The 23620-nt window shown below is 35.3% G+C and overlaps 1 protein-coding gene across 2 annotated transcripts in view; it reads left to right on the plus strand.

The window, feature by feature from the left end:
* AHI1 (Abelson helper integration site 1) overlaps positions 1-23620 on the plus strand; it is a 96757-nt gene that overhangs the window by 14041 nt on the left and 59096 nt on the right. For both annotated transcript variants that reach the window (XM_056343848.1, XM_056343849.1), the window contains exons 5-18: positions 6-160; positions 1097-1304; positions 2063-2255; positions 4027-4122; positions 5593-5778; positions 7859-8011; positions 9996-10128; positions 11070-11193; positions 13451-13680; positions 15081-15184; positions 15795-15913; positions 19256-19386; positions 20664-20804; positions 22801-23003. In XM_056343848.1, the coding sequence (XP_056199823.1) occupies positions 6-160; positions 1097-1304; positions 2063-2255; positions 4027-4122; positions 5593-5778; positions 7859-8011; positions 9996-10128; positions 11070-11193; positions 13451-13680; positions 15081-15184; positions 15795-15913; positions 19256-19386; positions 20664-20804; positions 22801-23003 (2176 nt within the window). The remainder of the gene's footprint in view (positions 1-5; positions 161-1096; positions 1305-2062; positions 2256-4026; positions 4123-5592; positions 5779-7858; positions 8012-9995; positions 10129-11069; positions 11194-13450; positions 13681-15080; positions 15185-15794; positions 15914-19255; positions 19387-20663; positions 20805-22800; positions 23004-23620) is intronic.

Below are 23620 nucleotides of genomic sequence, written 5' to 3' on the forward strand. Positions count from 1 at the left end.
TGCAGTGCAATGTCCCTTTCTGAGCTACAGCATCATCCAGCAGAAAATTGCAATGAAAATCAGTCACTGAAAAGACTATCTACATCAGGACAGAAACTTGAGGAAAGCATGGAAAAACAGAAACCTAAAGCAAAGAAGGGTAAAAAGAAAGCCAGAAAAGGTCTGCCAACAAAATGTTTGAATTATTTGCTGCTTTGCTGCTTTATGCAAGCTTTTTTCTTTTCTTTTTTTTTTTTTTTTTTACTGCTACAGAAATATTTGTTCGTAGTAGTAACACAGTAACAAATGATTGAGCTGTTGACTTAGGTTTCTGTAGTTACTTAATTGTATTTTTGTTCTTCCAGTTCTGAGGCTAATTTGTAAGGAAACTTACTTGATGTATCAATCTAAAATCTTGAGAGTTCATTTACTGTAAATAGTTTTGAGATTGATAAATAGTTTTTAAAAAATGGGTTTTTTTAAGCATAATATAATACTATATACCACCTTTACAGTATATTCCTTAGATGCATATTGTCTTTTTATATTTTATTTATATTGTGGAGGCCAAAATAAGCAATTAGTTTAAAAAATTGAGATCACAGAAATTGAAGAGGATTAAGTCTTTTGATATCTATTAAGTATGATGGTCTCACTGTAACTTGTAAATAGGAAGTTCTGAAAACTATTTGGTAAATTCAGGGAAAATGAACAAGGAGAAAGCATCAGTTTCTGCTTATCTTGGTTTTTAAATTTTCCTTAAAAAAAACACAAAATGGACAAAATCTACTACAGGCTGTAGTCCAGAACAGGATATGAACTATGGATTTTAAGTCATTGTGGCACAGAAGAATCTGTCAATCAAGAGGAGGAACACCTCTGATTTTAAGCAAAAATGTAAATAGGAATGGATTATTTTAATAGATATCCATTTGTATGTTCATACATGTTGAAAATGCTGCAAATTTGATAATTTTATTTTAATCTATTACATAAAGAACATGTTAAATATTATTACTTTACTATTGATTGCCAAGACAATGCCGAGCATTTTTACCTCTTTAAACTGTCACTAGTAGAACACAGTAAACTCTGTTTACTTTGTTCCTATTTCCAGAAGAAAACACAGAAATTGCTGCAGAAAATGACGAGGAAATGAAGAATTCGGAAACTCAGTCTAAATTTGGTTTTGATGATGATCTTGTGTTAGGAGTTTATATCCATCGATCTGATCAACTTAAAACTGATCTCCTGGTATTTCATCCCATGGTTAAAATCCACATTGTTGATCAGAGAAGTGGCTTATATGTCAAGAAAGACCACAGGTAACTTTTAAAAAACTTATTTCTATTATCAGTGATTACTATAAATACATAGATCCTTCCCTAAAAAATTAAATATGACAATGAAAATAATGCTACATTTTAAGCTTTAGAGGTCATTCATTGGTTTCTACATCTATGATAATGCATATATACGCCTACAGTAAATGAGGGTGATATTTTTCTTTTGAGCACTTTTAAATGCTCTGTGCTGCTGTATTGCTCTCAAGTCCCCGTATTTACAGCAAAGTTCATTCTGTATTGTTCCCAGAGAGAAAGCTTCCTACATCTCATAAATATGTAGAAGCTAAGATTAGAATAAGTAAGCAAAACCCTGTAGCATAGTTTCTGCCTTTTCTTTTTTATAAAAGAACTTTTAAAATCCTGAAATGAAGTTTAGTTGTTCATATTTCTAATCAATTCACTTACTTGCTTTTACTGTCTTTATGCATAATTTTCCTGAAAAACAAATTTTAACAGTGTTTATGCAGTAGACTCTGCCGCGATCATTACGTATAAATTTGGTAATAGTAACTTGATAGTTAGGATTTTGAACCTTAGCATTTCTTTGAACTGTAGCATCTATATATATTGCAAACTGTCTTAAATTTTGGGTGGTTTTAGAAATGTTTTTCTAAAATCAAACAAATGGTATCTTGTTTGTCTCTTTGCTTTGAGTAATTGAATAATACTGTTTTGTTTGAGTTGTGGTTTTTTTAAGGCACTATAGCAATTATAACTGTTGGGAAATTTTCAAACAGCAAGAGGAAAGTTTCATCTTATTATGAGCAAGAACAAATAGAGCACATTCTTCCTATTATGACCCAACCATATGACTTCAGACAGTGTAAATCAACGGTTCCAGAATGGGAGGAGCAAGTCATATTTAATGAGCGTTTTAGTTATTTTATTCAAAACACGGAAGAAAGCCCTCTGGTAATCCTGTTTTTTGAGGTGAGGCTAAATATTTTACATCCAATTTATGCATGTTATGATTTTCTGTTTGTTTCTTCAACAGCATATATTTGACTGGTTTGGATGTTTTTGTTCAGTTATATTGGGTTAATAGCATAGTCTTAAGATACAGAATTCAATGGACATACCAAAATGTGGTATTGGTAGTTGCTAATACTAGCAAACATTTTTTAATAGCAAAAAAACCCCAAACCAACAAAAACCAAAACCCCCAAACAAACGCAAACTGCTTTGCTAGTAGTAAGGAGGATTTCTTATTAAATCACTGTCAGACATCTGGGAAAGGCTGGTAACATTGCTCCAGATCAGGAGCGATGGCACCATGTACAAAGGATATAACTTCTTACTTTTTCACATTCTTGAAATCTGAAAAGAAGCTTAAGTACCAGAAACTTAAAGATGGAGTTTGCCTGCTTGCAGCAACACCTCTTTTCCCTTGTACCAACGAGCAAGCTATTTGCTTTTTTGTCCACTAACATTTTAGACGTCTACTCCTCTCCTGTTCTTCACAAAGTAGTTATTAATGTGTCCTCCAATACATTTTTTCTTTAAAAGAAAATTTGTAAGATATGTATTCAACGTGATTTTGAGCTTTAGTATTTCAATATTTGTAAAGAGAGATTCTATAGCAGGGGTCCTCAAACTACGGCCCACAGGCTGGATACGGCCCCCAGGGTCCTCAGTCCGGCCCCCGGTATTTACAGAACTCCCCTGCCCCCCACCCGCCAGGGGTTGGGGAGGGGGAAACCAAGCAGCCGCAGATGGCTGCCTGCCGCTGCATCCGCGCGCTGGCCCCTGGTTAAACATTTTGAGGACCCCTGTTCTATAGTAACCTGAAAATGGAAACCTAATACAGGAAATATTTTTCATTCCTTGTTTTTTATATTTCAAATAGATTGTATATATGATATCACTGTATGTTTCTATATGTTCTGTGATATTCATAAACAAACACATTTATAGAAATAGGAGTCCTTAGTTGCTTAGCACAGAAGTAATTACAGTGGTATGTAAAGATTCTTCATGGAAATCATGTTAATGTTGGGACCAAAAGCATGACTATCCTGAAAACATGCATTTGACTTCAGCATGGTTTATGAAATAGCAGTTTGAAAAAAGCTTGGTTCCAAGGATTTTTTTTGTATGCCAAATAAACTTCCAGGAGTGCCCAAATATAAGAAGATTCTGGTCACTGACTAGAAAAATGAAGAATGTTTCGGACATCATTGGAAGTGTTTGAAGTCAGATGGGACAGGGCTTTGAGCAGCCTGATCTAGTGAAAATGTCTTTGCCTATGGTAGCGGGGGTTGGACTAGATGGTCTTTGAAGGTCTTTTCAACCCAAACCTTTCTATGACATAAGTGATAAAGCTAGGAAATGAAAACTAACTCTTCGACTGCCATTTTCCAGCTACATTAACATGCAGCTGCTTTTGGCTCTCAGATTTGTGAACTATGTAGGATTTATGAAATTTACACATTGAGACAGAAGGAAAGCAAGAATACTTTTTTAAGACCAGACTTAAGTTCTTTTCTTTTAAAGCAATTAATAAACAATCATCAGGTAAATGCATAAGGATGTGTTCTTTCTGATTGTGTACTTGCGTGGAAGAAGTCTGTTATAATTGCTTAAAACTGAAATCTGCTTAATTTAGTGAATCACATCTAGCATATTTAAAGCAGTATTTTTTTAATTATCATGAGGTATATATTAATTAAAAATATATTTATATTCCTACCAATATTTTCAGATCCTTGATTTTCTAAGTATGGATGAAGTGAGAGCCAACTCTGATGTGCAAGTTCGGGAATGTGGTTTCCGAAAAATCTGTTGGGCATTTCTAAAGGTATTGCAAATGTTTAAATGAAACAAAATTTATAAATCTTTTTATTCAGTTGTCTCAAAGATACTAACCGTACTAAGTGGGAAAACATTTTTTTAATATTTCCAGGCAACAGAGATGGAAAAACAAATCCTCAGTTGCTTGGCTGTTCTCTCCTTTACCTCTTCCTTCACCTGATAAAATTCACAGTAACAAGCTTGACAGTAAAGATTAAGTATTTTTCAAGAAAGTATAAAAGATGCATGAATTTTTTTTTTTTCATAAACTACAGGAGGATGTCTTCTTTGAGGGTTTTCTGTGTGTTCGTGAGATTGTGTCCACAAAGAAAATGACAAATCCACTAATTTCTGTACCTCAGCTATTCTGTATTCTGGTGACATTTTCAGTTGGCCAGTCTTTGAAAAAGAGTCCCAAGTCTAATTATAAAATGCTTGTCATTTTTAGTTGCATGAAAGTGCTGCGGCAATGAGGTACAGATAATTTTGCCAGCATGTCATGAACGTTTTTACCCTTTTAGGAGAGACTTGAATGTGCCAATTTGGCCTTTGAGAGCTGACAAGCTTTAATCTGCCAAAGGATTTACACCTACCCCTGTGAATGGTAGATCTTGACAGCCATTGAGCAGTCCCCAACATAAGAAACAGAGGAGAAGATAATGGAATGCATGTTTAGGGGAAGAGAGAGGGACCCCCATATCATTCCATACAAAGTCTCTCCTCAGCTCTGCCCAGGATGAATCGACTGGGATACCAGACCTCTGTTCCATGTCTGGGCTGTATAACTGGTGGGAACTGTGCATCCAGGCATCCAGTAAACCCTACTCCAGAACAAAGGGAAGGATGCATTTCCAACTCGTAAATAAATACAAATGAAATTGTCACCTGTTCTTCATTCCTACTGCATCTGTCTGCATTATTCTTTCATTTGTACCAGTGAAAGTAGAAATGTCCTGATGAACAGTAGTCAGTATTAATCACGGTAAGTACACTAGTTCTTTCATTCAGTAGGGAGAATTCTTAGTTTCTCTGAGTAAGAAAGATTGGAAAGATTGAAAGTCTGAATTAGAAAGAGTGATGTTTTGCTGTATCTTCTCCTCTGAGTCAAAGCCTTACCAATGCCCTTTGCTGCAGAGTTCAAAAGGGGCAGATCTGAAGAGTCCTTTGAGATTTAGGTGATTCCAGCAAGTAGTAATTACCAAGAAAGTGGTACTGCAGAGGTCTTCCCACAGACAGGATATTTCTTTTGTGCATATAAAGCATGTTTCAAAACTAGGCTGCAATCTAAGCTTAATCTTAGTGATTTGATCCTGAGGGTGTTTACTTCATTACCACTTTTAGGGATAGTGTATTTTCCCAATGGGAAGTGGATTTCAAGAGTGTATACTGTAGTTGTTTAAGATAATAGAAATAATTACTGTTGCTACTTTTATGTTAATGTAACACATTTTTTTCCTCTTTTTGATCACCCTTCCAGCTTGTAGGTGCAAATGGAGTTCTAAACATTGATGGAAAACTCCGCCTGCAGTTATATTACCCTCCTCCAAGGACCAAGTCGCATTCGAATGTTGTTGAGATTTATGACTGGTGGGTAAAATGTCCTAGAAAGCGTTACCCATCAACATTATATGTAACTGTAAGAGGCATAAAACTGCCAGATCATGTAAGTGAAATATATAATATATAAATATATTTACAAATATGCAGACTTTTCTGTAGGAACTAGTAGCTAGCTAGAGCATGTGAGTGTGTGTATTTGTATGCTTGTATAGAAAAGCTGCACTTATATGCAGTATATAAAATAACTAATATATAACTAGGTATAGTAACTTCGCATCTTAAGTTGTGTTCCAAACTCAGCCCTTCATAGCTATATTTGAAAAATAGGTGTACTTTCACATCTGCAATTTTTCATATTTTGCCAATTACAGAAAACTTTCAGGGTTCTTTCTTGAAGTTTGATATTCCTTCTCATTAGAGAAATGGCATTTTAAGTCACTGGACTCATGCAGGTGTGTAAATTCTGTAAGTGAGAGAAGTTGTAAGTCACTTAACTCTGATTCCCTGCACCCTCAAGTTATAATGAGTTGGGTTTTTTTTCTCAAATGAAAACTTCTTTAGAGACAGGGTTACATTGGAATGCGCAGAGATGTGTATTCAAAATAAATACAGCATTTATTGTTCTACAATGTGAGTACAACATTGTTCTATTACATAATTTTCCATGTGTATTTGCAGCTGTTTTAAGTCTTTCTTAATCTGTGGAAGCCTTCTTAGATGTGTTACAAACCCAAACTAATCTGTGGGATTAGTTCTTATGGTTTTGGGACATTTTTCTAATTGTATACTGGAATATCTGCACATCTCTTGCTCAGTCAGCTGCTGAGGTAGTTTAAGAATTCTGTGTGCTTTCCTTGAGCAGCTGTGCTTCATCTTTTTGGAAGTTTTCTGAGCCTGTCTTCTCCATGGTCTAAGTGTTTTCCTGCTATGTTTAGGTGCTATCACTGGTTTACAGCTGCCCCTACTTTACAGTTGTCTGTGCAGTTCAAGTGATGTGATGAGTGGGCAACTTTCTGAGCTGTGCTTGACTTGAATCTATTGGCTACTGATACAATTTCATTCTTGTTCTGATAAACGCCCGACTTGCCAAGGCTGGGATTGAGCTCCAGATAAGAGCCATGGCATGATACGTTTTTCTATGCATAGATTTGTGCTTCTATTCAAGATCTCTTACAGATCCTGCCTTGTTTCCTGGTTCTCTAGAAGGGCCCAGATATCCCATACTTCTTGCATGGGCCGGTAGATATGAAAATAGATGTCTCAGATAAAACAGCATCTTGCATGGAAGTAGACATCTATGTGTCGACAACTGATTCAAGCTCCTAAATTGGTTTCTACTAGCATAGTAGGTGTCCAGCCTCCCTTTTTAGTCACAGGAACCTAGACATTTATTCACCCTGAAATGGATACCTAGCAACTGTCAGCTGGGATGAGAACTAATTTTGCCTGGTATTCAGATGTGTTTCTGAACTTGTCTTAGTGATACTGATCAGAACTGCAGCTGCCTCTTAATGGCCTCTGTCCCCCTCCGTCATGGGGCTGCCAGGCTGCTTCACAGCATTAAGGCTTACTGTGTTTTCAGGCTTGGTGTAACTTGTAGGTAAAGTTCAGTAAATGCAGAAGTTTGGAAAGTATATATGCTTGACCCAGGATTAACATCACAAATGTCAGTCCTTTTTGCTTTGCAGTAGTTGAACATGGTTTGTTCAATACATAACGCTGGTAATATCTTTTGGTATCATGAATGGGTTTTGTTGCCAAAGCAGTATTTTGATGTGAAGGTGGTAGATTAATGTCACTGGAACTATGTATGTGCTGAAATGCTTTTTTTTTTCTTCTTCTTTTTTTCTTTTTTTTTATTTTTATTTTAACACAACACCTTCACCAGGTAGTAGAGTATTACTGATTTTCACTGGCCTGGGTAGTTAATAAAAATAGAAAAGTATCCATTATTTGAAAAATCTTTAATACCATCTGACTGACAACTTTGAAAGCTCAGATTACTTTCTGACTTGCTGGTTAGTGTTTGCTATGCAATTTATGTGTATTAAGCTTTTTCCAGTCTCTACTTTTCAGCTGTAATAATGCAATACATTTGAAGTTAAAAAAGTACCTTTTAATCTTTTCAGAAATTAAAATTTTAAAACTACTTTTTCCTGATAGTTACTTTTGTTTCCCTTAAGGTTGCTCCTTCTTTCCGCTCTATGATAGCTGTTCAGCAGGAACAAAGTAGTGCAGCACTGTGTGAGCTTCAGAGAGATGGATCTAAAAAATCACATGAACCTTTTACAGAGGAGAAAAAGGAACCATTTAAATGGACAAGATTGCCTGGACAGGTGAAATGTTTTTTAAAGGAAAATAATTTAAAGATCGACTGTCTTTTTATAACTTTATTTTTATCATATAGCTATTATGAAGCAAGTAATTAATTAAATCAATTTTTTTAAAGAAATAAACAAAATAAAAAACATAAAGAACTCTCAAACGTAGTAGTGGATGCTTATCTTCTTTACCAAATGTGACCGATTTAACCATTTTTTCCTGGGTCAGGTATTTTTCTCGACAGATTTGTCTAGGAATTTGAAAGTGTAGGGCTGTTCAAGCAGTGGAATTAAGATAGCAAATCTCAGATTTCAGCTTGATTGGAAATATATTTTTTTGTTTGTTTTGTGATTGGGCTTTTTTCTTTTTTTTCTTTTTTTGTTTGTTTTGTTTTAATTCCCTCCGTTAAAGTTATTTTTACAGTATAACAGAAGGAACTTTAATTGAGGAACCTTCTTAAGAAGGTTCTTGCTGACTTCATCCTACCTCCTAGGTCACTCTGGCTAATGGAAATAAGCAACCATAAAACGGTAATATTTTTGCAACTATATATAGAATGTCCATGCAGTGATTTCATATTATTCTGTAGAGTGGCATTAGCATGAGTTCATGGTTCTATCAAAAACTGAATAATATAACATAAAGACTTGTTACCAAAGAATATTGAACTTTATTTTGATTCCATACTGTACTCCTTGTACAGATCTTTTTAAAAAGAACACATAAATGTACGTGGACTTAATTTTATTTGCCAGTAATGTTTGCTAACAGTAATAAAATTGCAAAGAATAGATGAGTCTGTTTTTACAATGGAAATTTTCTTACCAAAAATGGCAGGATACCTATATTTATGTTAATGTTTGTTACTTTTCAGAAAGTTGCCATTCTGAATATAAGTGTGTAATTGAAACTAAGAGAAATATGATCCTAAGAATATTTACCTGCCATCATAGAAATGACATTTGACAGCTCACTTATACTTAAAGCAGTCCATGTAAATATTGGAGAGCTTTAGTAGCAACAATAATGTATTTTGTGATGCACTGTCTTGTGAAAAAGTGTCAGTAAGGGTAGTGTGATTTGGCATGCCTGTTAGCCAAAGAATATTAAAGCAGATATGCTTGCTTAAAAATGAATAGTCATTCAGAATTATTATTTCCTTTTTATACATTTAATTTTTGCCTTTGAATCTAAGTTATCTTTTTAAAGAACCACAATACAGTTGTATGTTTCCATAGATATAGATAGATGAAGTTATTTTTCCAAAATGTTTTATTATGAATTATTTGATATATTAATTAAATATGAAATGCATATGAATCTGTTAATACTCATGTTTCATTTGTAAAGGTAAATCGGGTTTAGGTTAAATAATCGTATAACTACTCTGCATATTTGAATTGCCCTTTGAATTTAGTTCTGGACAAAAAGCCCTTGGGTGAAAAAGAGGAAATACTTCAGGAGAGAGGAAGGGGGACTATAATACCTGTGCAGTTTTAAAAAATGTTTCATCTCCAGTTATGCTTAAAAAAATCAGGAATTGAAATACAGATGAGGAATGCTAAAGGTGATTTGGTAGACCGAAAGTTTGAGTGCCTGTACTTAGTCGTCTTGAGTTCACTCTGCAATCATTAAGTTTATAAAAGTTGTGCTTAGACTCCTTAAAGAAGCTTGACTTACAGTCTTAACTCTACAGCTTCTATTATTGGCGATAGTAATCTTTAAGAGCTTCTTAAGATTAAGGAAATTTAATTCAATCTTACATTTACTTAGGTTTTTAAAACTTGCTAGTTGTCTGTAAAAATGGGGCAAACTAGATGTGGCCCAAGTTATGCAGCAGAACTGTCTTTGTTTATAAGGTTGAATTTTTCTTTTAAATTCCCTTAAGATGTTAGTAGCTTTTTAAAACTTGTTGCGTGACAGCAACCCAGAATGTTTTAAGCATTGGGTAGTTAATATTCATAACTGTGTTATCCCAATTCTTGCCTGAAAAGCTAGGCTTGCCGCATACCGAACAAGCATCTGTTTTCACTGCGAGGTGGAGATATGGGCTGTTTCTGTATTCGCTTCTCTCATGATGGGAGAACACTGGCAGCAGCATGTGCAGGAAGGAATGGCTATCCCATTGCTTGTAAGTTTAAAATGTTTGGCGTTTTTTTCTTATAACTCATGTAGTTTTGACATTAAAGGGCAAGAGATGTAATTTTAAATTGTGGGGTTTTAAAGCATGTTTTGTAAATTGTTGTGTGCACCAAAAAGCATTGAGGAAAATGCTCTTTCTGTGTTACCAGGGCCAGAATTAGCTTTTCTTATGTGGTAGTGTATACACAGTTTAACGGTATGAAATCCCACTGTTTCTGTGCAGAGGTCTAATGGAAATACTAAATCAGTTTGCCTAAAGAACATGTTTTCTGATAATAAGTTTTAAAGTAAAATAACTTTTCCAGCCCCCACTGCACATGCATACTTTTTGTCATGAAAAGTTGAGATACCCACAATATTGTCATCTCCAGACAGACTACTGGCAGCATCTGTCTTCCATGGTCCATTTCTGTTGGAACTACAAATATTCCTTATTACTCATACTTGGGACTGCTTCTTCACAGTTCTTAAATCCTCCATAAGAATATTGAGATTTAGAGAGAACAGTATTTTAAGTATACAAAAATTATTTCAATGTTTAAATGCAAGGAACAGCCCCAGAAAATGATCTCAGTATTAATCTATTTCAAAGATTGGTCGTGTACCTGTCAATATTTTTTTAAAAAATAAATAGAAATTATAATCTTAATCTGGTTCTAATAATTTAAAGCAAGTAGGTTGTTTCTTAAGGGTTTCTTAGGGGCTAAGACATCTGTGACATCCATGAACCACTAGATGGAAGTATATGCATGCCATCCATGCATATCCAGCAACTATTTGATCTTGTTCTTTGAAAATGAGAAGATAAAGAAACTTGACTTGTGCTAGCAAAAACTCCGCCTAAGATTAAACTAAACTTCGCACTAATAATTGCATATAATTTATTGTAAATACTTTTAAAAAAATGTTTTTGTATTTAAACTTCACTAGTGTATGATATTCCTTCTGGACGGCTCCTGAGAGAAGTTTATGGTCACCTTAACATAGTGTATGATCTTTGTTGGTCAAAAGACAATCAATACCTTCTTACTGCATCCTCTGATGGCACTGTCAGGTGAGTATGATGAAGGTGTTCTGGCAGCATCAGAAGCAGAAAAGAAAGTGGTCCAATTTCATGTCTTACTACAAACTGCTACAATGTTTTAATTAAAGGTTTGATACAGTGTAAATATAAAAATTGTGATGGAGTTAATCACGCCGTGTTTAATACATTGGTTTCTAATGTATATGTATTTGAAAGCAAAGCTTTTCCAAAAACTGTCACATTTTGTACAGTGCAGCAAATGACCAAAAAGTTTAGATTTCAGGAAGTCACTGAGACAGCTGGCATACTCTGTCCTTGGAGAAATTGCCATATTATGAATGTAATGTTAAGTTTTCAAATTTAAACATGAGACAGGAAGCTGAAAGATTAAGATTCAAGTTATGCATATAAATTTGCCACACTGTACATATGTATGTAATTTTAAAATTTTTCCCCTAGTTTTTGGATACTTAAATAATTCAATGTAAATTGGTGTAAATGAGATTTGATAGTATTATTTCTGAGACTTGAATATGTACACTTTTTCCTCTACAATTAAAAAGTGTACTTCAATGCAGTGTTAATGTTTAAACCTTGAACAAATTAATATTTTAAAGCAAAACCCTCGAAACTGTAGAAATACAAGAAAATACAGCTGTGATACTGCACAATTTTATTTTGAGAAACTTCATAATTTTTTGTAGGGTGGAGGGTTTTTGGTTTTTTTGTTTTGTTTTTTAGCTCTTCAGATCCCTATCTGTTGTTTCTGTTATGCAATGCAGTAATGCTATGGGCAGTTGCATAATTGAAATGCCAGAAGTATTGTTAAATGATGTATTGTATGTGTGGAACTGTTTTGTTTTTTGCTGTTTATATTTAGGCATGAAAAGAGTATTTTAAGAGCTTAGCCCATTTTTTTTATTTGGAAGCCGATCAAATGAAGATATTTTTTTTTTATATTGAAGTAAACACCGGATTCAGTCATTTGTTGCCTATAAGAAGGCCTAGCTGTTCCTCAATTCTTGAATTTTTGGCAGCAAATTGAAACTGTAGTGGTCTGCCTCTTCTTCTGTGTACTATGCATAGTCACTGTACGAGTTATTAGTTCCTGTATTTATTGTCCGTTGCCTTAAGCTCCTTAAAAAAGCCTTAATTTAGGCAAGGAGTTTCTTCTTTTTCCCTTTCACTTTGGGAGCACTTTGCTCTTGAATTATGGTAGAACTGAAGGATGAGGACCAAAATTAAAGTCATTATCTGTTTATTACTTGGATCATCTCTCAGGCTAAGTTCTAAAGCAATTTGGAGGGAAATTTGGGAACTTATGTGAATTCTTTTTTATATAGTGTTTTACGTTACCCTTGAGCCTTCCCAAGCTTTAGTCCCACGTTATTTGTGAACAATAAATTAACTTTTATGTTGTTAGAGCAAAATCATTATAAAAGATAGGTAGGCTCCTTGTGAACTTTGCACCTTAAGTTGCAAGTTAGTTGCAATACTCTAAGAAATTGCAATTTTGTAATGAACTCACCTCAGAGTAAGCTTAGAATTCTTCATTAGCCACCAGAAGTAGTTACCCCACCTGGAGGGGTGGCAGTCAAACAATTAAATTGCATACTGTAACTGAGCACCCTGAAATGTGCCCACCTGTATTTCATGATCCAGGTACCATTCCATTCTTTATGGACTCATGTCTGGGGAAGGCTCAATAATAAAACGTATAGCATCAAACAAAAAACACTTCCTAAGAAAAATCTGATCTTACAGCTCTGGGTGGTGAAGGATAGGAAATAAATTAATTGTAAGAACTGAATTTATGTGAAGAAAACATCCTTGAGATCACAATCATATGTGGGAGGTAATGGTTATTTTAAAACTTTTTGTGGATTTTATTTATATTTAGTGGTCCTAAATGTTCCTTTTGCAGGTTTTTTGTTCTACCATTTATTTAAATGAGTGATTCCCCAGAAGGTCTTAATAATTTGGTTATAACTTTGGAAAGAAAGAAACTGATCCATTCCATGGAATTTTTTCAGTATTTTAAAATGTCCATTAAATGAGTAAGTAGTCATGAATGTACTCTGAAGACAGAGTACTATGTAACTGTATCTTAAGTCTTGTTAGAAAGTACCATATTAAATATAGGTGGAACAAATTGGTAGGATAAATAGGTGTTGGCAAGTGTTTGCTAGCATTTGCCTCTAGAACCACTATCACAAAATACAGTATTCAGTTATACCTGTGTGTGATTGCTTTCTACAGTGGATATCCTCACATTCTTTCCTTTTAGAATGTGGAAAATAGAAATGCAGGCAGCTTCTGCAGTGAGAGTTTTCCCTCATCCTTCATTTGTTTACACTGCAAAGTACCATCCAGTTGCTGACTCCTTGGTTGTGACAGGATGTTATGACGCAGTGATTAGAATCTGGAATGCAAATGTGAAAGAAATCCATGGGCAACTGCTGCAGGAGCTTGATGGTCACAAAAGTTTCATCAACACGCTTTGTTTTGATGCAGAAGGTACGTGCTTAGTATTACTTTTTCAAATAGTCTTCACTTGAAGACCAACTTGAGCATTCCTAGTTTGCTTTATTTCATAGAGGCAAGGTAAAATGCTGTAATAGATTAGAATATTTTTAGCTGTGTTCGTAATGAATATGTTAGTTTGATGCCTTATTTGGATGACCACAAAGGGACACACAATCCCTGATATAGATGGAGAGTAATCACAAAAAGTAAGTGTAGAAAGGACAGGCAAAAAAATGTGTAGTGATCAGGCAATGATGACTGGGCAAATTTTGGTCATGGTTTAGTTTTTGTTGTCCCTACAACTAGCTATTATTAGTTAGTTAATGTTTTGTATGTATTGCAGCAAGAATCTGCAGAATGTAAAGCACAGATGCTCCTGTTCGGAGGAGACAAATGCATGAGGATGCAGGTGGAAAGCCTAGCAGTTAGCGTAGAGGGGTAAGCTGGAAAAAAAGCAGGTTTGGCTAGAATTCTTCCAGGTGGAAGAATTATGTACTAACTTAAAAACAGAAGCAGGAAATCTGAAACTAGCTTCTAGAGAACTCTCAGAACAGAACTTCAGAACAGTATGATTCATGATCGCATGATCAGAACAGTAGCAAAGAGCTCCACTATGTTGTCATTCAAAGTTGCCAATACGAAGATAGTGAGCAGCAGTAGTTAGATTGTGAGACTTTTAATGCCAGACTGAAGAAGTGGGAAGGTGGTGAACTTCTCAACATTGACAGAGAATGTGAAAAACTGACAGAAAAGGACAGATTTGACTATTGTGACTAATGTTAGCTGGTAGATTAACAGCAGAAAAGTGATTGAGAGGTACTGACACGTACTAGTGGAGAGTGGGAAGTTGAAGACTGGTGAATGAATAAAATACTTGTGTTTGACTTTCTGGTATTGGTGGCATCATTAGTAATTAGGTGGTTCATTTTTGGAGGTATTCACTGGAGTAGGTACTACAAAGAGGAAAGAGTTGCATTTTTATAAAGAACAAATATTTGTGCTTAATTTAAGAACAACTGTTGGAAAACAGTATTTGTTCTTGTGCAAGATGCTCAGTGAACGTATAGGTCAAGAATCTGAGTATCATGTGAAGCTCATTGAGCTATAAACGCTCACTTTTTGTTGGTTTCAGAATATGAGTAAAAATGAAAAAAAAGAATATTCTGCACTCCAGTATCTGACTTGCATGCTGAATCCAAATTTATGGTATCAACTTACATCACGCGTTTTGAGCAAAACGTATTTACACTGAGTGTATCGTAGCAAAAGAGAAGAAAGAATTGGTGTTTGCCTATTCACAGAAATAACAGAAAAAGGTTTTCTTGTTCATGCGTCCTTTTCTGTGTTAGTTCTTTTGTGTGGTATTCTGCTGATAAGACATTATTTCACAGGGCTCCACATGTTCTCAGGAGATAGTTCAGGACTGATAATAGTTTGGGATACATCTGTCAAAGGAAGTTCTCAACACCTGTTTCAACAATGGAGGATTGATAAGGTATATAGGTTTCTTAAACTAGTGTCATCATTTTTATGTGAAATGTTCCAAATCTAGTAATTTGATTTGAGTTCAAATTTTTTATAGTTGTTTTGTTTAACTGAAAAGGTGTATTTCCTTTAAATAACAGCACGAAAGTGCTGATAGTATATGCTGTGATTCATTGACTTAAAACTTTTGAATTGTTTTACAACTTTAGTTTTTTGTATGTAAAATATGAAAATGCTTGAGCTTTAATAGCATTGTATTAACAGATAAATACTATTGCAATAAGTTTTTTCTCTAGAGGCAACAATAAAATAGACCACAGGCTTTACAAATCACCTGTTCATACCTGAAAGGCTTAATGTTGAGTCAGCACTTCTCTCATCAACTGTGTCTCAAGAGTTCAGAGTCACAGCAGAATCTGCCTTGTGGTTCTGAAAAGTTGATTGCTTAGGATGTAATGCCTTAATAAAGGAACAAATGTTTTCCTTAACCAAATAGAATGAAGTAGGCAGAAAAAGAGTAATGCAAGAGAAAAATGAGTAATGATTTGTAAAAACATGAGTTTTAAAACAGAAAGTTCTTTGTTTGTTTGTTTTTTACCTTATTTTCCTTCTTTCTGTAGGAAATAAAAGAAAATGATATTAAAGGAACACCAATAAATCATTTGGAGGTGCATCCAAATGGAAGGCGTTTATTAATACATGCCAGAGACAGTACTGTGAGAATCATGGATCTCAGAATGTAAGTAGACTTTTGGCGAGAAGTGTGTATTTCCTTTTTGGTTTAAAATTTACTTGGGCAAATAAAGTACATAAAACTATTAAATGTATAGTTCTGGAGAAGATGTCCTAATAATCAAGGATAGCAATATTAGGGTTAGGAAATGGTTTCAAAATACTGCTGTATTACAGACCTTTTGTGTGATATTGGGTAAGTCTTTTAGAATAGAATATCCAAAAATTACTAGATTACTTGGGAGTTTAAGGTGGCATGAAGGAAAAGGCACTAGTCTCCTGAAGATTGAATTAACTTTTAAAAATGCATTCTGGGCTTGATAATAACTTTGAAATTATGACATGTGTTTGTGTGTTATTTTCTCATTGTTAAGACTGGGGAAGAGTGTTTTAATGATAAAATGGAATGAAGCTTGTCATCATAAATACTGAAAAATGCAGTGATATATGGTATATTAAGCAGGCAGTGAAATATTTTTAACTTAACTATTAAAAATGAAAATAAAAATTATGAGCTTGATTCTTTTGTAATAAACTACAATAAAAAACAAGGGGATTGCAGAATCACTCGAGTCATTGAGGTTGGAGAGTGTCCAGTCCAACCCCAACAATCAAAGTATGAAAGCCTGTTACTCAAGAGTTTTGTCCAGTTGTTTTTTGGATATCTGTAAGGATGGACAGTTTACAGCTTCTGTGAGCAACATGCTGTAGTGTTTGTTCTCAAAATAAGAGATCTTTTTTTCTTAATTTCAAATGGAATTTCCTATATTTCAATTTTTGTCTGTTCCCTCTTGTCCTTTCACTGGGTGAAACCGTGAAGAGTCTCAGTCCTATCAGTTACACCCATTGATAAGATGCACCTGAACATTCTCTTCTGGAAAGTCACGTCAAAGATATGAATGCTTATTTTATATGGTTCATTCTTAATTTCATGGGTTCCCTTCATCTGCTTGCCACGCAGAAGATTAAAGGCCCCTAGTTTTCTACATGAAATAACCTGTGGAAAATACCTTTCCACTCTCATAGCATGAGAAACTACATTCTTTTAGAATATACTTTTATGTGTGGTACACACACACACATATATATACACATACACACACACTGTCTCTCAGGAGAGGTAGCAAGGGGGGGTCAGTCTCTTCTCCAAAGTAACAAGTGATAGAACAAGAGGAAATGGCCTTAATTTGCACCAAGGGGGTTTAGGTTGGATATTAGGAAATACTCTTTCACCGAAAGGGTTGTCAGGCTTTGGAACAGGCTGCCCAAGGAAGTGGTTGAGTCACCATACCTGGAGCTATTTAAAAAACGTGTGGATGTGGCACTTAGGGACATGGTTTAGTGGTGGACTGGGCAGTCCTGGGTTAACAGTTGGACTCTATGATCTTAAAGGTCTTTTCCATCCTAAATGGTTCTATGATTCTTTTGGGTTGGATGTTTGAACTAGCTGAAGACTTTCCAGTCTTATAGTGCACTCTTCATCTTTTATTGTAAATGATAAATTATAATGACCATGTTAGAAGGCTAAACTATCCACTCAATGGAAGCTTGAAATTGGTGAATTAACAGTGGAAGCCTGTAGTTTTTGAGGCAGATAGGGTTTTTCTATCACTACCATTCCTAGAAAGGGTAGAGTGTTTTAGTTTGAGAGAAAAAAAAATGACATGCATACTAATCTCCCAGAAAGGGTTAATATAGTGTGCAGTTTCACAATTTCTTTAGGCCATTTTATCCATAGGAGACACCATCTCCTCCTATCTCCCACACCCATGGCCATGTATTCCTAGCATTTCCTTTTTATCAGCTGTAGAGATCTTTTGATGCGGGCTAAGTCAGATCAGTGAACTGATCCAACTAAAAATCAGCCTACAAATACAAATGATTAATTTTCATTTTAATCAACTATCAGATCAATCTCATCTGATAGCTGCCCAAACACTAGAGAAGAAATGAGGGAGAGCCTGGGAAAATAAGGGTGGAGAGGACAGTAGCAGGACTGCTGCTTTGCCCGCATCCCACAGTTACATTGGCTTAAGTCTGTCAATAAACCACAGGGTCAGATACCCAGCAGTGATAATTTTACGCGTCAGCATTAACTGTTCATTCCCTGCATGAGAAAAGAGGGGGTGGAGGTCACAGATCAACACAATTCACTTGTATTGACAGCTAGGTGTTCTTAACTTTCCTCCTTCTACTTACTTTTTTGATCTTTTTGGATAATGCTGCTGTCCTGTCACTCAGGTATGTGATCAGAGGTTTGGTTTTGGTTCAGACCTCTCCTTAGGGTTTCATGTGCAGGTTAGTTTTACATCTTGCAGAGCTCTTCTACATGACATCTCAGAGATACTATCTTTCTTACTCACGCAGCTGAAACTCATATTTGGGCTAATATGGTCTTGCACTGTGATCATTAAAGCATCTTTTTCTCTTGCTTGCCAAATACAATTATATCTAGGGTATATTTATTCAGAATATTGTTAGAAACAATACTCCTGTCATATTAACTGCACTGCACTTTTCCCAGCGTACCTCCACTGTTTCTGCAGTAACATGTTTCAAAATTACTTGTCTTTGAGGGCTATCATGGCCTGTTGCCGTTCTTCTTGCCTCAAATTCTGCATTGTAGTATTACTGCTGTATTAGTCTTCATTTTGAACTTTCATATCTCTTTCCAAGCTGTGCCTCATGTTTAAGATAGCATAAGCCAGCTTGTAAGGGGCTTCTTTAAATCCTTTTGTAGTTTCTCCCCAGCTTGATGCCTACAAACTGGCAGTAGTTCATTAGTAGGTCTTTATTACTGTACTGACCAATAGTGTTTCACTGAAAAAAATGAATAGGATACCGATGTTGCAAAATCATATTAAAAATACTAATATTAGTAGTAAATAAACATTGATGTCTGAAATTTGTTGATTCTACTGCTGGTTTCCTAACCAAGGAGATATTAGTCTGAAGAGCTAAAGAGAGCTGTTGGATAAATCTAAACACTACTGGGATGTAATCAAGGTAGCATAATGAAAACTTTTTTTGGCAGAACTTGATATAATAGTGCCAATTTCCCTATTTTTTGCAAAGCCAAGGATTAAGAAAATGCAAATTACTACATCTAGATCTGGGTATTTCCATTTCCTGCTGAAAAACAAGAATGTATACTTTCATCTATAATTTAAGGTGCATTAGGAAAGCCAGGGAAAAGAAAGGGTAAACATTGCACTCTGCAAAAGGTGGGTGCTTAGATGTCTATTTGGGATGCAAGGTGTATTGATTTTTCTGAGCACTGACACATAAAAAGTTAGATTGTCTATTCTGAAAGTATCTGCTACATTTGCAAACTATTCTTTATTTTTAGTTTGGCTACAAAGAAATACATAGGTGCCACAAATTACAGAGAAAAGATTCACAGCACCTTAACACCATGTGGTACGTTCCTGTTTTCTGGAAGTGAAGATGGAAAGGCTTATGTTTGGAATCCAGAAACAGGTAATTGATTATTTTTGGTCTTAAGCCAGGTTGTCAAGGTGGAGGGGGAAAGGGTTTTGTAAGTTTTATTGAAACATTTTTTATATGGAATAAAACTTCAGGATAGATGTTCTTTAATCCTGAAGCCTTATCTCCACCTTTTAAATAGCTATTATTAATCTCTAAGATTTAGTTCTCTAGAGGAAATGAATAGGCAGATGTAGCATTTGGAATATCCAGCAGGAACAGAGCACCTGAGGCTCAGCGTTTTGTGTTCTACAATTCTTTACATGTGGATGAAGGTCTTAAAACAGAATACAGAAAAATGTTTTAACTCAACTCAGTCTATCTGTTGTGGTTTTTGGATCTGGGAGTTAGGCTTTTGTTGAGGAACACTTCATCTGTTTCCCAAGGGTGGTCAGAGACTGAGTGCTTTTGGCCTTAGGAATAATATAAGGTTTCTTCATGAATTATTCCCCAAATGTAGTAATTTCAAAATAGCTACCAAAATCTTTCTGGAAAAATATTAAGTAAATGTAAGATAATAGTTTGTCATCTTTATTGTGCAGTGAGGTAAAAAGGACAAAAATAACAGTAGAAAGCAGGATACAGTCCTTGATTTAGATGACATTATATTCTGTCTCCAATTATCTAAATAATTTTTAAAAAGGAAGAAGTAAATATTTTAAAACTGGCAGCTAACAAACAGTTCTGGTTTTAATTTCTTTCCATGTTTCCAACTATATTAGCTTACATCTATGCCACTACATAATTAATCTGAAAACTTTAAAAAAGAATAAAAGGAGGGAGGAGGAACTTTGTTACTAGTATGTTTTCATCATACTTTGACTTGCTTACACACTGTACTTACATTCATAACGCCATCAGCTGAAGAGCTATTTTTATTTATTTTCTGCTCAACTTTCACTGCTATTGTCAGTGCTATATAATTGAAATCCACAGCTAAGATAGCTATCTGGCAAAATGCAAGCACAAGTACTGTGGAACGCCACCTTTCCAGAATGTGCTTATCAGAACAAGAACTCTGCTAACCTGATGCATCCTCTGGGGTTTCCTGCAACTATTGGAACAGCACTAACTTTTCTCAGTAACTTAAAAGCATGCAATATTTTTTGTCTTATACAAAATACTAACTTTCAAGAATGAAATTGACTGAAGGGTATTTACAGTGGCAGTCACTGCCCTGTAGTAATACAAGCTCTAACCAACTGTTGTTTTGCTGTATCAAATATATTTCCATGGTTAATTTCCAAATTAATCATATTTCACTTCTGTAGGAGATCAGGTGGCCATATATTCTGAACTCCCCTTCACATCTCCACTTCGTGATGTCGCCTTTCATCCACATGAACACATGGTGTTATTTTGTGCCTTTGGTCAAAACCAGCCAATTCTTGCATACATTTATGATTATAAAGGTACAGTACACATTTTCTTGTTACACGCCCATAAATATTTTATTTTCAGAAGTGATTTGCTAATATTTGTACTTCTTTTGAAGGAAAAAGGAAACAGTTATTTGATGATAATACATATCTTTATCCTGGGAGATACCAAAACCAAACTGGACGTGACTGAGCAGTCTACTGTAGGTGACCCGGCTTTGAGCAGGGGCTTTGACCCAGCCAATCACCAGAGGTCCCTTGTAATCTTAAGTTTAAATGTTATTGTATGTCATGCTGTGTGATTTTTATTGCACTCTATTTGTATGATGCTGCCTATGTATGATATTTAAAAGCCGCTTTTCAATATCAAGATGGATTATGGAGCCAGAAAATACACCTATTCTGAAAATTCATGTATAATTTAATAGAAATCTCAGTATTTTGTGCTGGCTTTTGCAAAATAATGTTCAGAAGCTGTCTAGAAATGGATTGGAGAGTACAGATTGTTCTAATAAACAGGTGTTACGTCTGTGGTGTCATTATGAGAGAGATACGTTTATTCCCTGTTTTAGATTAAAGAGACAACTCAAGATTAACTTTTGGGTTTTGATATACAAAATAAAATTCAGACTGTCTTTTGCAGGCTTTTCTGATATTTATGTGTTTGTGGTTAGCTTGAGCAATGTCATTGTTTCAATTAAGGACTTAGTTTCAGAGGTCATGTTGCATCTAGATAGTAAATAATGTTGATACAGATTATGCAATATATTTTGCATATCTGTAACAGATTTTTGTTTGAATTATATTTGCAGTGAACATAGATTTCTAAAGCTCATCCTGTCTTTTTATATTTGTTTTTTTAAATAACACGTAGTAATGAGATTACTCATATCAAATCTCACAGTTTGTCTGGTGAACTGGTTGACTTTTACAGGAAAATAAAGTGGAATGACTTCACAGTCAATATTCAGTGCTAAACTTCAACCCAGTAAGATATCTGCATTCTAGAGTGCAATGAACAATTTTTCAGGTGGAGAACTTCAACATTTTTTGACTGTTCAGCAGACAGTGAGCTTTTAAAAAGTATAGGGTAGTTTATATATATGCGTGTGTGTATTTAGAGATCATTCAGATATCACACTGGTAGTTGGTTGTATCATCTGGCTGCTTAACTAAGTCACTGATGACAGTAAGTTTTTGTATAGGTTGTGGTCTTTTCTATATTGTCTGTTACTAAACTTTTTGTTCCTTTTTTGGTTAAAAGCACACGCTTTGCTTTCAGAAGATAGTCTTACTGCCTTAGTGTTGAAAGAGTTAATCATATAGTAATACTAATTTCAGTCATTGACACAGTTTTTAAGACTCCAACAGTATGTGTTTTACATACACCAACAGTTTCATGAATGTCCTAGACAAAACTTTCATGAATTTTTTAAACTTTGTTCCTTGAGACCACAGTACAAAATTTGAAAAAGTCAAACAAATTGTTTAAATTACAGCAAGCACAACTTTCATCAAAAGTATCCTATTCTAGAACAGGCTACCTCCTAAGAATGTCTGCTATGCCTGTAGAAACTTCTGAAATTTTACTTGAGTATAATAGCTCACTTGAACTAGGCCGAAAAAAATGTGAAACGTACCTAGTAAAATAGCTGGCTTGAACTCAGTGCAAGCTCTGTAACTTTCTTGCCTTTGAAAAAGTCCTTTCTCTTCCCCACCCTTCGATATATCTGCATGGAGAACACTTGTTTATAAGCAATACAAAAATATCACTTCTGTGTGAGAGGTTAGTGAACACAGATAACAGAAGGGGGAGGCACTGTGATCAGGAAGAGTTAGGGGGAAATGAGGTACTGTGGGGAAAATTTTATGTCGTTTTCATGTTTTCCATATAGCACTGTTAGTACAGATTCTGATGGTGTTTGACTGAAGATATGGCTGGCGAAACAACAGCTATCATTCAATTGGGTTTTTTTCCCGTGGCAACGTAAGGCTTCACCTGACACATTAATATTGGTTATTTCTACAGTTGCACAACAGGAAGCTGAACTTGTAAAAGATCTCGGTTCATCACTTACCACAGCTGCACCAAGAGGGCCACAGTTCTTTAGCAGTTTCTCTGAAATTCCTGTACAAAATAGTTCAGTGATGTCTCCAGCAGATCAGTTTGTCAGTGTTGCAAGAGCATCAATGAGAATGCAGAAGGTGAAACAAAAACTTGATTCTGTTTTGGTAAGTCAAATTTAATTAATTTCCAGAAATATGAACTTTGGCTGACAAGACTACATATTTTGGGATTGATACATGTAACAGAACATATGTATGTAATCTTGGGATCTGTTCTTTAGAAATGAAGACATCTCTCACTAATATTTATGCACCTGTAAGTAGCTCTTTCAAAGAGATTGTCTAAAACTTAGTGGGTTTTATTTACCTAGTACTGATGACAACCAAACAGTAGAGCATGTGGCATCTCTGCAAAAACATATTTAATAAATATCAGTAGCTACGAGGGATGGGAGACACCAAAGTAGAGGAGGAAACACAAAGGGAAAACATGTCAGGAGGCACAAGTGGAGATACAGGAGGAGGGCTGTGAGGAGGCAGAAAAGAAGACACAGAAAGAAGCACAGAGGTGATGCAGGAGACCCAAAATGATGCACAAATGGAGATACAGGGGAGATAACGCAGTAGGCATGAAGGGAAAGATGGGAGATGTGCGAGGACACAAAAGAAGACGTGGGCGGAGGTAAACCTTTGAAGGGACTACAACCCATGGAGGAGTCCATGCTGTACAGGTACAGTCTCCAAGGGGACTTCAGCTGGTGGAGGACCAACACCAAAGCAGT

Source organism: Falco biarmicus, chromosome 6 (genome assembly GCF_023638135.1).
Source record: "Falco biarmicus isolate bFalBia1 chromosome 6, bFalBia1.pri, whole genome shotgun sequence".
NCBI classification, from domain to species: Eukaryota; Metazoa; Chordata; class Aves; order Falconiformes; family Falconidae; genus Falco; species Falco biarmicus.